General features: G+C 35.1%; 1 protein-coding gene and 1 non-coding gene across 15 annotated transcripts in view; both read right to left on the bottom strand.

Annotated features, from left to right (window-relative positions):
* The window catches only part of Depdc5 (DEP domain containing 5, GATOR1 subcomplex subunit), a 147,983-nt gene that overhangs the window by 113,863 nt on the left and 17,864 nt on the right, over window positions 1-16,256 (bottom strand). For 12 of the 14 annotated variants that reach the window (XM_077108702.1, XM_077108706.1, XM_077108704.1 and 9 more), the window contains 4 exons: window positions 9,760-9,838; window positions 8,309-8,370; window positions 1,030-1,099; window positions 552-624 (listed from right to left, as the gene is read on the bottom strand). In XM_077108702.1, the coding sequence (XP_076964817.1) occupies window positions 552-624; window positions 1,030-1,099; window positions 8,309-8,370; window positions 9,760-9,838 (284 nt within the window). Of the gene's footprint in view, window positions 1-529; window positions 625-1,029; window positions 1,100-8,308; window positions 8,371-9,759; window positions 9,839-16,256 lie in introns of those variants that run through there. The other 2 variants (XM_077108712.1, XM_077108713.1) reach the window with 2 other exon arrangements.
* Window positions 7,716-7,787, bottom strand: Trnaa-agc (transfer RNA alanine (anticodon AGC)). Its single transcript has one exon. It is a non-coding gene; the product is annotated as a tRNA-Ala (tRNA).

Genomic DNA, 16,256 nt, shown 5'->3' with positions numbered 1-16,256 from the left:
TAAAATAAAATTTAGCCAAAAAATGTATGAAGCAAAATAATAACCGATAAATCCAGGGATTGGGTACGTAGGTTTGTTATATTATTTATTCACTCTTTTTTTTCTGCATGTTACCATTTTTCAGAACAACAAGTTTGGAAGGTTTAAAAATGTATACATAAATCAACACATATCAAACTTAATAAAAGTACTAGGAAAAAAGTATGGAAGGTTTAAATACAACACAGTATGTTGGATTAGATCCTAGAACAACAAAAAGTACATGAATGGTATAAGTTGTGAAATCTGAAAATTCTGAAATTTTGTTAATGCTAGTGACTCAATGCTAATTTCCTAATTTTAGCAAATGTTACTTGGTTATGAAAATTGGTTAACATCAAAAGAAAGTTTTAACATTATAAAGGAACTCTTTATAGTGTACTATCAACAATCTCTCTGTAAATGTAAAATTATTTCAAAATAAAAAGGTTAATTAATTTAATTATTTTAAGTTAGAAAAGAATCAATTAATCAACCAACCAATACATACATAGTGAAGTACCCGAACATACTTGTAAAAGTCTTCATAGAATCGCCCTTTGTGATCCTGTCGAATTGAGGCTTGATTTATTTCAGGAAATTCATCTGAAAAAGAGCCAATGTAGTATGTAGAGCATATTGAAAAAAATAAATTCACAGCTTTGTAAGCTTCCTCTTCTGGGTTGAAGATTTGTATAACAAAAATATGAAGATAATTGTGTATCTATTACATTCATTTTATGATGAATCACAACCCACAGACTTCTTACATACACTGATATACTATGCTATTATATTTTCTATTTTACCCTGTTCTCATACAAAGAAGATGAAAAGAATAGCTGGGGATAAATGTAGATAACCAAGCAAGGTGATGTGCACCCGGATTCCCAGTTACTACTCAGGAGGCTGAGGCAAAAGGAACGAATGAGCCCAGGAGTTTGCGTTATGCAACATAGATTTTAGTCTCAAATAAATAACAAAAACTAAAAAAGAAAAAAAATTACTCACCAATAGATTTTGCATCATAGAAAGTTCTAGAAAACAGAACCACTGTCACTTCATGACTGCAGTTCTTCTCCTAAGCATAAGTAGAGAATAAAAGGGCTCAAGTTTATTTCATTTACTTCACAATATAGCAACCTGCATGTACACAATATTCTATTTTAGGAGATTCAGCAATAGTGCACAGAATTGAGTAATGACGTCATGTAATTGTAGAAAGCATAGTATAGGACTGAGAGTCACTACTGAGAGTCAGAAGACTGATCAAGTCCTGGCTCTGAAATTTACCACACATGACCTTGCGCAAGTTACCCAAAGCCCCAGGAATGTACAAAGTGCTTGAAAGCCTGCAAATCACCAATATGCAAATGTTCCTATCTTCCAACTCTTAATTTAGCATGAAATCAGTCATTCCAGTATCTAAAACTCAAGATGTTTGCACTTGTTTTACATTAGTGTATTTTTTGTGTTTGTTTTTGTTTTTTGTTTTTTTTTTTAATTTCCTCAGACTTCAATCTAGGGAAGAAGAATAGCACTCGATGTATTGGATTCAAGATCAAAAATACTTCCATAACCTATCACCATTGTAGCATGAGGAATAGGGGCTGCCAGAGAAATGGAGGTATAAGCCAAGGGCATAAATTATCTTTTAGATGGGGAGTGAGAGCTACTGAGAATAAACATTTCCATGGAGTCTAGAGATAACATCCTAAAAGAAGGGTGATTACAGACGGATGTGAAATGTGGCTACTTGTAATAAGTTAGTAAGCTCAGTTTCAGTTCTTCCAATCCCATCTCTATCCCAACAATACTTTCTAATCATATAATTCAGTATTCACCATATAGGCATACAACTTAATGCACTATATACCACTATATGTTCTTTCATGGCTGTATCTCAAGTGTACAGAAATTCCTAAATACAAGTCACAGTACCAAGAACGGAGGACTAGAAAAGAACAGACCTTCATTAGCTACCCACTAAGTTACTGAACTCCAAATGCTCCAAAGTCAACATTCTTGTCAAATTTTGATATAAGAGGTTCACAGAAAATAGGTCACAATGCACTAGAGTGGGCAGAAGAGTTTCTTGACTCATGTGATGGAAAAAGAGGGATTACTTTTCTTTCCATTTTGCAGAAAAGGAAAGTGATGCTGAGAGAGACTGAATAATTCTCCAAGATCAAAAAGCTAATCAGGCTGATGACACATGCCTATAATCCCAGCAATTCAGGAGGCTGAAGCAGGAGGATCGAAAGTTCAAGGCCAGCCTTAGCAATTTAATGAGGTCCTAAGCAACTCAGCAAGACCCTGTCTCAAAACATATTTTTTTTAAAAAAAGGGCTGGGGGAAAAAAAAAAAAACTTTATGTTCTTTTCCACTACATAATATGACCTGAAACACTTTTTTGATCAGGATGATGTTTCTATGTGAAATAAAGGTCAGCTAATTTGTAGGTTTTTAAAAACTGTGGTAAAATAAATGTAACATAAATATACTATTAGTGTCATTTACTACATTTACAGTGTTGTGCAACCATCACTACTACATAGTTCCAGAACATTTTCATCACCCCAAAAGGAAATCCCATGTCATAGTCACTCCACCCTCAGTCCATTGCAACCAAAAATCTACTATTCACCTCTATATATTTGTTTATTCTGGACATTTCAGGCAAATGAAATTTTATGTGGTCATTTGTTGAGATTTTCCCATTTAGCATGTTTTCAAGGTTCATTTTGGTGGCACATGCCTATAATCCCAGCAACCCAAGAGACTGAGGCAGGAGGCTCATTAGTTCAAGGTCAGCCACAGCAACTTAGCAAGGCCCTAAGCAACTGAGCAAGACTATATCTAAATAAAATATTTAAAAGATATGGGAACATGGCTAGTGGTTAAGCACCCCTGGGTACCAAAAAAAAAAACATATTCATCCATGTCATAGCATATATTAGTACTTCATTCCTTTTTGCAGCTGAACATACTATATTGCATGGATATACCTGATTTTATTTATTCACTCATTAACTTACAGATATTTGTGTTGTTTCCACTCGTTATCTATTATGAATAATGTTATTAGGGATATGCATGTGGGATGGAAGTATAGTTCAGTGAAAGAGTAACTTGCCTAGCATGTATGAGGCCCTAGGTTCAATACCTAGCACACACAAAAAAAGAATATGCACATATGAGTTTTTGTGTGAATATGTTTTCAATTCTATCAAGTATAACTTGCCCTCCATATGAATGGATCCATTATCCACAAATAACCAACCGTGGATCAAACATACTCAAGAAAAAAATTTCATCATACTGAACATGTACAAACTTTTTTCTTCCCATTATTTCCTAAAAAATACAACACAGCAATTATTTGCACAGTGGTTACCTTATATTACGTATTGTAAATAATCTAAAGATTATTTAAAGTATATGGAAAGATACATAGATTTTATGCAAAAGTTACAACATTTTATATAAGGAACTTGAGCATCCATTCCAAAGATTTTGGTATCCACAGGGGAACCTGGAACTCTATGGATAATGAGGAATGATTATACACTCCCAAGTATGGAACTGCTGGGTCACACAGAAATTCCATTTAATTTATTGAGGAAATAACAACTTATTTTCCATAGTGGCCATAACATTTTACATTCCCAGCCACAATATATAAGAGTTTCAAATTCTCCATATTTTCTCCAGTACTTATTATACATACTTTATTTTATAAAAAAGTATTATTAGATACAAAATAGTGTTGGGGATATGGCTCAGGGATTGGGTGCCGCTGAGTTCAATCCTTGGTACCAAAAAAAAAAAAAAGTATTCCTAGAGCCTGGGAATGTGATTCAATGGTAGAGCATATATGAGGTCCTGGGTTAAGTCCTAGCATCACAAACCCACATGCACATATATGTATGTATGTATAATTAGTTGTCTTAGCAAATGTGAAGTGGTATTTCACTGTGGTATTAGCTTGTATTTTCCTAATGACTAATACTTGGACACCTTTTTACATACTTATCCATTTGTATATGTTCTTCGGAGAAATATATATTCAAGTCCTTTGTCCATTTATTAATTAGTGTGACTTCTTGAGTTCTAAAAGTTGCTGATATTTTCTCAATGCTATTTTCATTTTCTTGCTAGTGTCCTTTGAGGCACAAAGTTTTCAGTGTGTCTGTGTGTGTGTGTGTATATGTAAATTGAAACCAGAGGATCTTGTACATGCTAAGCACATGCTCAACCACTGAACTACAACTACAACTCTGTTGAACTTTCATTTTTTAAAAAATATTTTTAGTTGAAGATGGACACAATACCTTTGTTTATTTAATTTTTTTATGTGGTGCTGGGGATCAAACCCAGTACCTCACAATAGCTAGGCAAGCGCTCTATCACTGAGCCACAACCCTAGCCCAGATTTTCAAAGTTTAATTTATTTATTTCTTCTTCAGTTTGTTGTACTTTTGCTGACACATCTAAGAAGCCCTGCCAAATCCAAGATCATAAAGATTTCCCTTAAGTGTTTTATTAAGAGTTTCAAGGATTTAGCTCTTATATTTAGGCGTTTAATTTTGGTTAATCTTTGTATATGATATGAGGTAAGGATCCAAATTCATTCTTTTCCATATGGATATACATTTGTCCCAGACCACTTGTTGAAGATATTGTTCTTTCCCCAACTATATGAACTTAAAACCCTTATCCAAAATCAACTACCATAGATTTCTGGACTTTTAATTCTATTCTGCTGATCTATATGTGTATCTTTATTCTAGTATCACTGTTGTAATGACTGTAGCTTTGTAGTAAGTTTTAAAATTAGTTAAATTTGAATCCTCCAAATGTGTTCTCCTTTACAAGACTGTTTCTGGCTATTCAGGATTTCTTGAAATTCCACATGAACTTAGAATCAACTTTTCAATTTCTGCAAAAAGGTAATGAACTATAGATTGCTTTGAGTAGTATAGTCATTTTAACAATATCAAGTATTTCAATCTGTGAATACAAGCTCTCTTTCTTTTTATTTGGGTCTTTATTAATTTCTTTCAGTAAGGTTTTATAGATTTTAGTATACAAGTCCTGCCAGTCCTTGGGTAAATTATTTCCTTAAGTATTTTATTCCTTCTGATGTTATTGTAAATGCTATCTCTAATTTCCTTTTTTGGTTGTTCTTTGATGGTATACAAATATCAATTTTCTGTGAAGATTTTATATCCAGAAACTCTACTTGATTTAGCACTAATAAATTTTTTTTTTAAAGAGAGAGAGAGAGAGAGAGAGAGAATTTTTTTAATATTTATTTTTTTAGTTATCGGCGGGCACAACATCTTTGTTTGTATGTGGTGCTGAGGATCGAACCCGGGCCGCATGCATTCCAGGCGAGCGTGCTACCGCTTGAGCCACATCCCCAGCCCACTAATAAATTTTTTGTAGATGGATTTTTAGGATTTTCTACATATAGGATCATGTTATTAGAAAACAAAGATAAGTTTTACTTCTTTTCCTATTTGGATATCTTTTTTTTTAATTTTTTTATTTATTAATTAGTTATATATGACAGTAGAATGCACTTATATACTTTGATATATAATACATAGATGTGATATAATTTCTCATTTTTCTGAGTATACATATTATAGAATCACATTGGTCCTACAGTTACATAGTACATGAAGTAATAATGTCTGTTTCACTCTACTATCTTTCTTATCCCCAAATACCCTGCCTTCCCCTCCTTTCACTTCCATCTATCTAAAGTAACGCTTTTTTTTTTTTGCATTACAATTCTTAATACATATATATACCACAAAATTTGTATCTCTGTTTGTATATAAAGTATATTGACACCTAAATCTTTATACATGTACTTTGTATAAGGATGTCCATCACATTCCACCATCCTTGTTAATCCCCTGCTCCCTCCCTTTTCCTCCCACCCCTCTTCCCTATCTAGAATTCATCTATTCCTCCCATGCTCTCCCTCCCTACCCCACTATGAGTCAACCTCCTTATATCAGAGAAAACATTTGGTATTTGTTTGGGGGAGATTGGCTGACTTCACTTAGCATTTTCTTCTCCAAAACCATCCGTTTACGTGCAAATGCCATGGTTCTGTTCATTTTTAATGCTGAGTAAAATTCCATTGTGTGTATGCCACATTTTTTTTTTTTATCCATTCATCCACTGAAAGACATCCAGGTTGGCTCCACAGTTTAGCTATTGTAAATTGTGCTGCTATAAACATTAAAAACAGTATGCTGTTTTTAAGTCCTTTGGGTATAGTCTGGGGAGAGGAATAGCTGGGTCAAATAGTGGTTCCATACCCAGTTTTACAAGGAATCTCCATACTGCTTTCCATATTGGCTGCACCAATGTTCAGTCCCACCAGCCATGTATGAGTGTCCTCGCCAACACTTATTGTTGTTTGTCTTCATAATAGCTGACATTCTGACTGGAGTGAGATGATATCTTAGAGTGGTTTTGATTTGCATTTCTCTGATTATGCTAGAGATGATGAGCATTTTTTCATGTATTTGTTGATTGATTATATTATTTGAATATCTTTTATTTCTTTTGTTGCCTAGTTGCTCTGCCTAGAATTCCTAGAACAATGTTGAATACCAGCGGCAAAAGCAAGCATCCTTATTCCTGATCCTAAGTTAAAGTTTTCAGTCTTTCAAGCTTGAGTATGATACCAGCTATGGGTTTCATAAATACTCTTTACTATATTGAAATGATACTTAGTTTAGAGTTGAAGTTTTAGGTAACATAGCTTAATTTAAAGCAACTTAATAGAAACAATCCATTTTAAAAATCTGCATTGATTTTTGATCTTTGGATAAATGCCAAGAAGTGGGTTATATAGTGATTCCATTCCTATTTTTTTGAGGAATCTCCCATGGCTTTCCAAAGTGATTGTACTAAATTGCAGTCCACCAACAATGTATCTGTGTACCTTTTCACCCACATCATCACCAGTATTTATTACTATTGGTGTTCTTGATAATTGCCATCCTGATTAGAGTGAGATAAAATCTTAGAATAGTTTTGACTTGCATTTCCCTGATTGCTAGAGATGCTAACCATTTTTTTTCATATATTTATTGGTCATTTGTTTTTCTTTTGAGAAACTTCTGATTAGTTCTTTTGCCCATTTATTGACTGAGTTATTCTTTTGGCATTGGGTTTTTTGAGTTCTTTATAAATTCTAAATATTAATCCCTGTCAGAGGAATAGCTGGCAAAGATTATTTTTGTATTCTGTTGGCCCTCTCTTCACACTCTTAATCATTTCCTTTGCTCTACAGAAGCTTTAATTTGATGGCATCTCACTTATTGAGATGGTTTTATTTCCTGAGCTTTAGGGGTCAGGTCAGCATACTATAGTGATATAGCCACTTGAATGTTTATAGCAGCATAATTCATAATAGCCAAATTATGGAATCGGCCCAGATGCCCATTATATATATATATATATATATATATATATATATATATATATACACACACACACACACACACACACACACACACACAATAGAGTTTTACTCAGCCATAAATAAGAATGAAATAATGGCATCTGCCAGCAAATACATGGAAATGGAGAATATCACACTAAGAATATCACACTAAATGGAGAATATCACAAAGTGATATACGAATTGCTTTTTTGTGTATTTTTGGTGGTGCTGAGGATTGAACCCAGGGCCTCATACATGCTAGGCAAGCACTCTACCACTGAGCCACATCCCCAGGCAGTGCTAAGTGAAATAAGCCAGCAGAAAATCAAGAGTTAAATGTCTTTTCTCATATATGGAAGATAGAGCAAATAAGGGAAAGAAAGCAGTGGGGGAGTGGTGCAGGGGATTAGATATCACAAAGAATAGGAAAGATCAGTAGAACAAAGAAGAACAAAAGGGAGGGAAGAAGGATGGAAAAGGGGAAGAAATATGGAATTAATTAAACAAAATCATGTTATATGAATACATAAATGTACCAGAAGGAATTTCAACTTTCTGTATAAGTAGAAAGTACCAATGAAAAATAAATAAAGGAGCAAAAGGAAGTCCAGTAGAGCACAGGAAAGAGAATATAGGGAGGAAAGAAGGGAGGAAAGAGGGGAAGAAAAAGCAGGCAGGAAATAGGGATTGAAATCAAATCCCTAGCATGTAATGAACCCAACTACTATAACTGTAATGCTCTAATTTAAAAAAAAAAAATCTGCATTGACCAATATTTATCCAATGAGACTTACTGTAGAAGAAGAAACGTACCTTCCACTTGGTAAATAGATCAGCAAGGAAACCATTCACAGCTTTCTCAAAATACAGATCCCCTGAAAAGAAATAGTAAGAATATGAGGACTAACCTTATTTCTTGCTTTCATTTCTTCTCTAAAAAGTAAAAGAAATGAGACCAAAGAGAAAATGGTAGACTCTGCTAGACCTTAAAACAAGATCATAAAAGCCAAAAGTACAAGGAGATTTGTTTCATCCTAGACTTTCTATAAAACCGAATTTAATATCTGTTTCCCTTAGTTGTAGGCCATGGCTTCAAGGTAAAATGTTAGCTTGGAAAAAAAAGCCTAGATTATTGGGGCTGGGGCTGTAGCTCAGTGGTAGAGCGCTTGCCTAGCATGCATGAGGCACTGGGTTTGATCCTCAGCACCACATAAAAATAAACAAATAAAATAAAGGCATTCCGTCCATCTACAACTACAAAAAAAAAAATTAAAAAAGAAAAAAAAGCCTAGATTATTGATAAATACAGTATATCTCAAAATGAGAACAACCTAACCTCCAAATATGATTATGCTCATAGTGATGTTTAAAGTGTATTAGCAAATGAATTGATAGACCCTGGGAATTCACAAATTATCATCTGTAGTTCTTGTATGCATAAGTGACCTTGTCAACTCACAGCAAACATTAATGTGTAATTTTGCTAAACACAAATTTGAATATCATGTACCATAAGGCTAATATGTTGGACATAGCATCTAGCATTTTCATTGTTCTCATTATGTCCTAATTCTAATATAATAAAATAAATTTGGTTATTTCTGTAAGTGCTAGAAAAAGAAATGTAAAATACCAAAGAAGATATCTGTTGTATCTGTTGCTAACCAGAGTTGTCACTCTAACTTTTTTGAGGGGGTACGGGGGTACTTGGGATTGAACTCAGGAGCACTCAACCACTGAGCCACATCCCCAGCCCTATTTTGTATTTTATTTAGAGTCAGAGTCTCACTGAGTTACTTAATGCTTTGTTTTGCTGAACTTGGCTTTGAACTTGCAATTCTCCTGCCTCAGCCTCTGAAGACATTGGGATTACAGGCATGTGCCACTGCACCTGGCACTCTAACTTTTCACTATATACTTAAAGATCAAGATCTGGCTGGACGTGGTGGCACACATATATATATATACAAACATACAAAAATATAACCTTTATATACCAACTTTATATATTTATGCATAAATAAAAAGACTATAGATACATGTGTGTATATGTATATATGTGTGTGTATGTGTGTGTGTATATATATATAAATTTATTTCTCAACTTCATACATACATAAAATTTATCTCTCTATATATAGTCCGTCTATCTATCTTAGCATCAAGGCACATCTTAAGAGTTTAACGGTAAAATGATTGCAACTTAGAGAAAACCAGAAAACTCTACCTAGTGGCAGTTACAATCAGCACTTAGAGAACATTACCATAAATATCAAAATCCCACATTTCACAGCTCATCTGAATAAATATGTAAACCATAGCTGACGTAGAACGGAACACCACCTGAAACAGGAGGAAAAAAAACATAATTGCATTAGAAAATAATAATGTAGTCAGGCACAGTGGCCCACGTCTGTAATCCAAGCAACTCAGGAGGCTGAGGCAGGATTCCAAGTTTAAGGCCAACAATGCAGCAAGACCCTGTCTCAAAATAAAATATAGAAAAGGACTGGTGATGTAGCTCAGTGGTAAAGCACCATAGGTTCAATCCCCAGTACTTCCAAAAAAAAAACACAATGATGTATGATTTTGGTGTTGCAAAATGAAGTAGTTCCTGAAAATCTGTTTTACAACAGTGTAAATAAACTTAACACACTGAACTAATGCTGGGCATGGTGGTTTCCTATTGTAAATTTTATGTGTTTTAACACTTTTTTTTTTTTTTTTTTTTTTTTTTGGTATGTGGGGATTGAACCCCAGGCACTTAATCACTAAGCCACATCCCTAGCCCTTTTTTATATTTAATTTAGAAGACAAGGTCTCACCAAGTTGCTTAGGGCCTCACTAAGTTGCTGAGGCTGGCTTTGAACTTCTGATCCTCCTGCTGGCAGCCTCCCCAGCCATTGGGATTATAGGTATGCACCACCACACCCAGCTCAATACTGTCTTTTAAAAAGCATGCTTCTTTTCTTTCTTTCATTTAAACAATTACTCAGCTCATACTCTGGTCCTTGTATTATTGGCAGTAATAAGATTTAGTCCCTGCCCTCTTGGAGTTTATAGCACATGATGTCAATGTGAAAAATATCGCAATATGTACAAACAATCCATGAAGATTCATTCACACAAGAAATGAAGCAGAAAGGGCTGAGAATCCACCTGGGCAAGTCACAGAAAGCTCATTATGGAAACAGAACTTGGGCAAAAATATACCAAATGAAAATGAAATCATTTGCCAGTCTAATAAATTATAATTCGTACTTCCTCTTTGCCCAGACTGCCTCAAGGAAAAGCATAAGTGGCATTCTGGCCACATGTGTTTTACCATAGGATCTTTGCCCAGTTCTTTCCTCTTCCATGAGGTTCTGAAGAGGCTTGACATGAAAGCAGAATATAAATCTGTGACACGACTTTAGTTAGTTCATTTAGAGACCTGCTTCTTAAAGACAGAAGCATCTTTAAAAAGATCATACCCTTGGGGCTTTCTATACTCCCTGGGACATAACAGGTATTTGATAAGTTCATTCTCCTTCTCTAACACACAGAACACAAAGACAAAGAGGAAATATACCTTTCAAAATGTCAACTTTAATCATCTCTGGTATTGATTGGTATGAGGAATTTTGTTCCTTTGGGTTTTGCTTGTTTTGTTTTGTTTTTTGCAGTACTAGGAATCAAACCCAGTGCCTCACACATGCTAAGCAAACAGTGAGCTTTATCCTGGGACCTGTTTATTTTTTTAAATAATGACATACTTCAGGAAAAGAAATAGAAATATATATTATCTAAATTTTTTATAATAAACATTTAAGGCTCTGATAATCAAAGTTTTTGTTTGTTTGTTTTGCTAAGACAGGAAAAGTACAAATTCAAGGACAGCCTCAGCAATTAGCATAACCCCCAACAATTTAGCAATCCTTAGTACCTCCACACAAAAAAAAATTTCTTCAACATGAATTTTGATGGAGACACTCCAACCACAGTACTGCATTCTACAATTGTTTTTTTATGTGCTCTCCACTTTGAAACTGTAAAGTGATATTTATTATTTCATTCAAAAGGCTTCTAAAAGTCCCTTTCTCTCTTGATTTTTATTTTTGCAGTGCCGGTGATCAAACCCAAGGCCATGTACATGCTAGGCAAGCACTCTATCACCAAGCTACACCCCCAAACAGGTTTGGGTTTTTACAAATAGATTTCTGCAATTCAGTAGTTTCAAGTATATTCACAACATTGTACAACCATCACCATTAATTCCAGAGAATTTCCATCGCTCCAAAAAGAAACCCCATAACCATTACCTCTTATTCCCCAATCTCCTCTCTATGAACTTGCCTATTCTGGATGACATTTCATTAATAATTGTGAATATTTCACACCAATAGAATCATACTCTATGTGGTCTTTTGTGACTGGTTGTTTTCACTCAGCATAATGTTTTCCAACTTCATCCACTTTGTTGCATGAATCCAAAAGAACGTCAAGCTGGAGAGAGGAGGGGTTACACTTGTAATCCCAATTATTAAGGAGGCTGAGGCAAAAGAATTGTGAATTCAAGGCCAGCCTAGGCAACATATCGAGACCCCCATCTCAAAAACATTTTAAGGGCTGTGGTGTAGCTCAGTGGCAGAGCACTTGCCTAGCATGTGTGGGGCACTGGGTTTGATCCTTAGCACCACAAAAAATAAACAAATAAACTAAAGACATTCTGTCCATCTACAACTACAAAAAAAAAAAAAATTATTTAAAAAAAAGTTTTTAAAAAAATTTTTAAAAAAGGAAAAAAAAGCTGGGCACACTGGTGCATGCCTATAATCCTGGCAACTCAGGAGGCTGAGACAGGAGAATCATGAGTTCAAACCCAGCCTCAACAATGCTGAGGAGCTAAGCAACTCAGTGAGACCTTGTCTTTAAATAAAATACAAAACAGAGCTGGGGATGTGACTAGGTGGCCAAGTGCCCCCTGAGTTTAATCCCTGGTAGCAAAAAAAAAAAAGAAAAAAGAAAAGAAAAAGGACCTCATATTAACACCCCAACACACACACACAGACGCTCAATACACTGAAAATTAAGAATTTCATTCTTTTTTTTTTTTGAGAGAAAAAAACAATTTTTAATATTTATTTTTTAGTTTTTGATGGACACAACATCTTTATTTTTTTATTTTTATATGGTGCTGAGCATCAAACCCAGTGCCCCGCACATGCCAGGTGAGCGTGTTACCGCTTGAGCCACATCCCCAGCCCAAGAATTTCATTCTTATTGCTGAAAATTATGTGAAAATACCACATTTTTGTTTCTCCATTTATCAGCTGATGAACAGCTGGCTAGTTTCTACTTTTGGGCTATTATACATAATCCTGTTGCAAACATTCATGTACAAGTTTATGCTTTTCAGTTCTCTCAGGTAAATACCTAGGAATAGAATTTCTGGGTAATATAGTAACTACGCAGTATCCTTGGAAATATAACCCAAGGCTTATGGATGCTAGGCAAATGCTCTACCACTGAGCTACACACAGTTCACTGTGCTTAACTTTTTGAAGAACCACTAAGCTGTTTTCCACAGTGGCTGCACCATTTTACTTTCCTATCAGGACTATATGAGGTGAGAGGATCACTTGAGCCCAGGAATTCCAGGCCAACCTGCATAACACAGCAAGACCCTATCTTAAAAAATAAACATAATAAAAGTTGCAGAAATAAATACTCCCTTTCCCTTTAAATTTAACACTTCTAATCTTTTTTTTAATATTTATTAGTTGTTTAGTTATAGGTGGACACAATATCTTTATTTGTATGTGGTGCTGAGGATCGAACCCAGTGCCTCACTCATACTAGGCAAACACTCTACCTCTGAGCACAACCCCAGCCCTACTTCTAATCTTTTTGGGGTTGGAAAATCAGGTAAGTAACCTGGTAATAAAGTTTTTTTTAAATAAGCGGTCTGGGGCTAGGGCTGCAGCTCAGTGGTAGAATACTTACCTAGCATGTGTGAGGCAATGGGTTTGATCCTTAGCAACACATATAAATAAATAAAACAAAAGTCCATGACAGCGGGCGAGGTGGAACACACCTGTAATCCCAGCGGCTGGGGAGGCTAAGATAGAAGGATTGTGAATTCAAAGCCAGCCTCAGCAATGGCAAGGCACTTAGCAACTCAGTGAGACCATCTCTAAATAAAATATAAAATAGGACTGGGAATGTGGCTCAGAAGTCACATTACTTAAAATTGGAAAATTTTAAGTAATGAATGTCACAATACCTTCCTTCTTTACATTGAATGAGATATATATATATATATATATATATATATATATATATATATGTGTGTATACACACACATATACATATATATGTATGTATGTATATATATTTGTATTGTGTATACACATATATATATATATATCTCTATCTCATTCAATGTAAAGAAGGAAGGTATTGTGACATTCATTACTTAAAATTTTACAATGCTGGGCTGGGGATATAGCTCAGTTGGTAGAGTGCTTGCCTTGCATGCATAAGGCCCTGGGTTCAATACCCAGAACCACCAAAAAAATAAAAATAAAAAGTAAAAAATTTTACAGTGCTAACCAAACATAATGGTGTATGCCTATAATCCCAGCAACTCAGAATACTGAGGCAGGATAGGAAGTTTGAGGGCAGTCTCAGCAACTTAGGGAGACCCTGTCTCAAAATAAAAATTAAAAATGGCTGTGGATGTGGCTCAGTGGTAAAGTACCTCTGGGTTCAATCCCCAGTACAAAAAAATAATAAAATAAAATGTCATTCAATGGACATTAAAGAGGCTACTAAAAACTATTTAACATCCATTCTCCAAAGCAGATTCTATTTTGGGAGGCAAGAGACCAAACCAAAAGACTAAACTTCCTAGTCTTAGCAGGAACATTCAACTAAATTCTAGCCAGTAAGATGTAAATGGGGTTTTGCTATGTTTTCTTTATTTTGTTGTCGGGAATTGAACCCAGGACCTTATGCATGCTAACCCCGAGCCCTAGTAAGATGTACTATATCCTTAAAAGAAGTGCAACTGGTTGAAAAGTAACCATCTCTTGTCCTCTCTCCCTAGAATATTCTGCCTAGAATATGGGATGTGGTTTCAGGAGCGTGAGCTGGATCATGGTAGTCCTAGCCATGATTTCAAGATGGCAGAGCAGGAAGATAGATGGAGCCCTTAATAGATCACAAATAAAGTGTGACACTGTCATGCCCACCATGAATTATGTAACCAGAGTTCTCTTACATGAAAAGAAAAATAAAATAGTTGATTTTAAGCATTATAGCTACTGTTGCTTTGGGGTTTTTGTTCAACAAAATCAAAGCAAAAAAAAAAAAAAAACAGTTTTAAGACGGGGGTTTCCCTAAAAATACCAGTGACCTTTCCATCTTGATCATCCACAACACTGGGATCCAAATTAAAATCAGATATATTCCATGCTTGAACAAATATATCAAAATAGACTCTACTCTCATGTATAACTAAAAAGAACAAATAAAAAATAAGTATTTAGTATTTTTAATATTATAAAAAGAATATTTGGCTCTGTATAATATTTTTTGGAAATCTGTCACTTAACACTGTGTGCTAAAATTCATTCATATTATTATTTGTAGCTACAGTTCATTAATTCTTTTGTTGTTGTTGTTGTTGTTGTTGTTAATGGGGATTGAACTCAGGAGCACTCAACCACTGAGCCACATCCCCAGCCCCATTTTGTATTTTATTTAGAGATAGGGTCTCACTGAGTTGCTTAGTGCCTCACTAAGTTGCTGAGGCTGGTTTTGAACTCGAGATCCTCCTGTCTTAGCCCCAGGAGCCACTGAGATTACAGGCATGCATCACCACGCCCAGCCAAAAGAAATTTTCAAAAATAAATGAAACAAAAAATGTACTATTGAGGTAAAATATATACATATTAACACTAAATGAATGACAGGAAAATATAAAACTGAAATTCAGATAGCAGCTACCTGTCTGTAAAGACACTGATTCTTAACCAGGGGTGATTTTGCCCCTCAGGGGATCTGGTACCATCCAGAGACATATCTGGGTGTCATGATTTGTAGGGGGGGGGTCAGAGAATGAAACTGGCATCTCATGAGCAGAAGCCAGGGATGCTGTTAAATATACCAAAATGCACAAGACAGTTCCCATTACTGACATTTGGGCCAGGTAATTCTTTGTTTGGAGGCCTGTTTTCTCTCTCTCTCTCTCTCTCTCTCTCTATATATATATATATATATATATATATATATATATATATATATATATATGGATGCCAATAGCACAATAACTCAGTTATAACAACCAAAAACATCTGGACATTGCCAAAAGACTCCTGAGGCAGCAAAATCACACCTAGTTGAGACAGTTTGACCAGCATGAGTAATATTCACAGCTGTTCAACTTGGATTCTTCCCACCACAGCAGAGACCCAGAAAGGATTCCTTTGCAAAGGTCTCTCTTCATGTTTACAACATGATCTTCAATGAGTTTCACTTTTGCTATGTATCAGTGGACAGAGAATCTTGCAGTCTAGACACCATACCTCTATGTTGAACATTAAATAGGCTGATTTGGAATAAAACGACACAGGCTGGGATTACAGCTCAGCGGTCGAGCACTGGCCTAGCACATGTGCAGCCCGTGGTTCAATCCTCAGCAGCACATAAAAAATAAATCAATTTAAAAATAAAAAAAAAAGCAATTGTGTCCAACTAAAAAAGAAAAAAAAAAAAA

This window comes from Callospermophilus lateralis, chromosome 1 (genome assembly GCF_048772815.1).
Source record: "Callospermophilus lateralis isolate mCalLat2 chromosome 1, mCalLat2.hap1, whole genome shotgun sequence".
NCBI lineage: Eukaryota > Metazoa > Chordata > Mammalia > Rodentia > Sciuridae > Callospermophilus > Callospermophilus lateralis.
The sequence above is the reverse complement of the archived record's forward strand: the minus strand, read 5'-3'. Positions and strand labels throughout refer to the sequence as shown.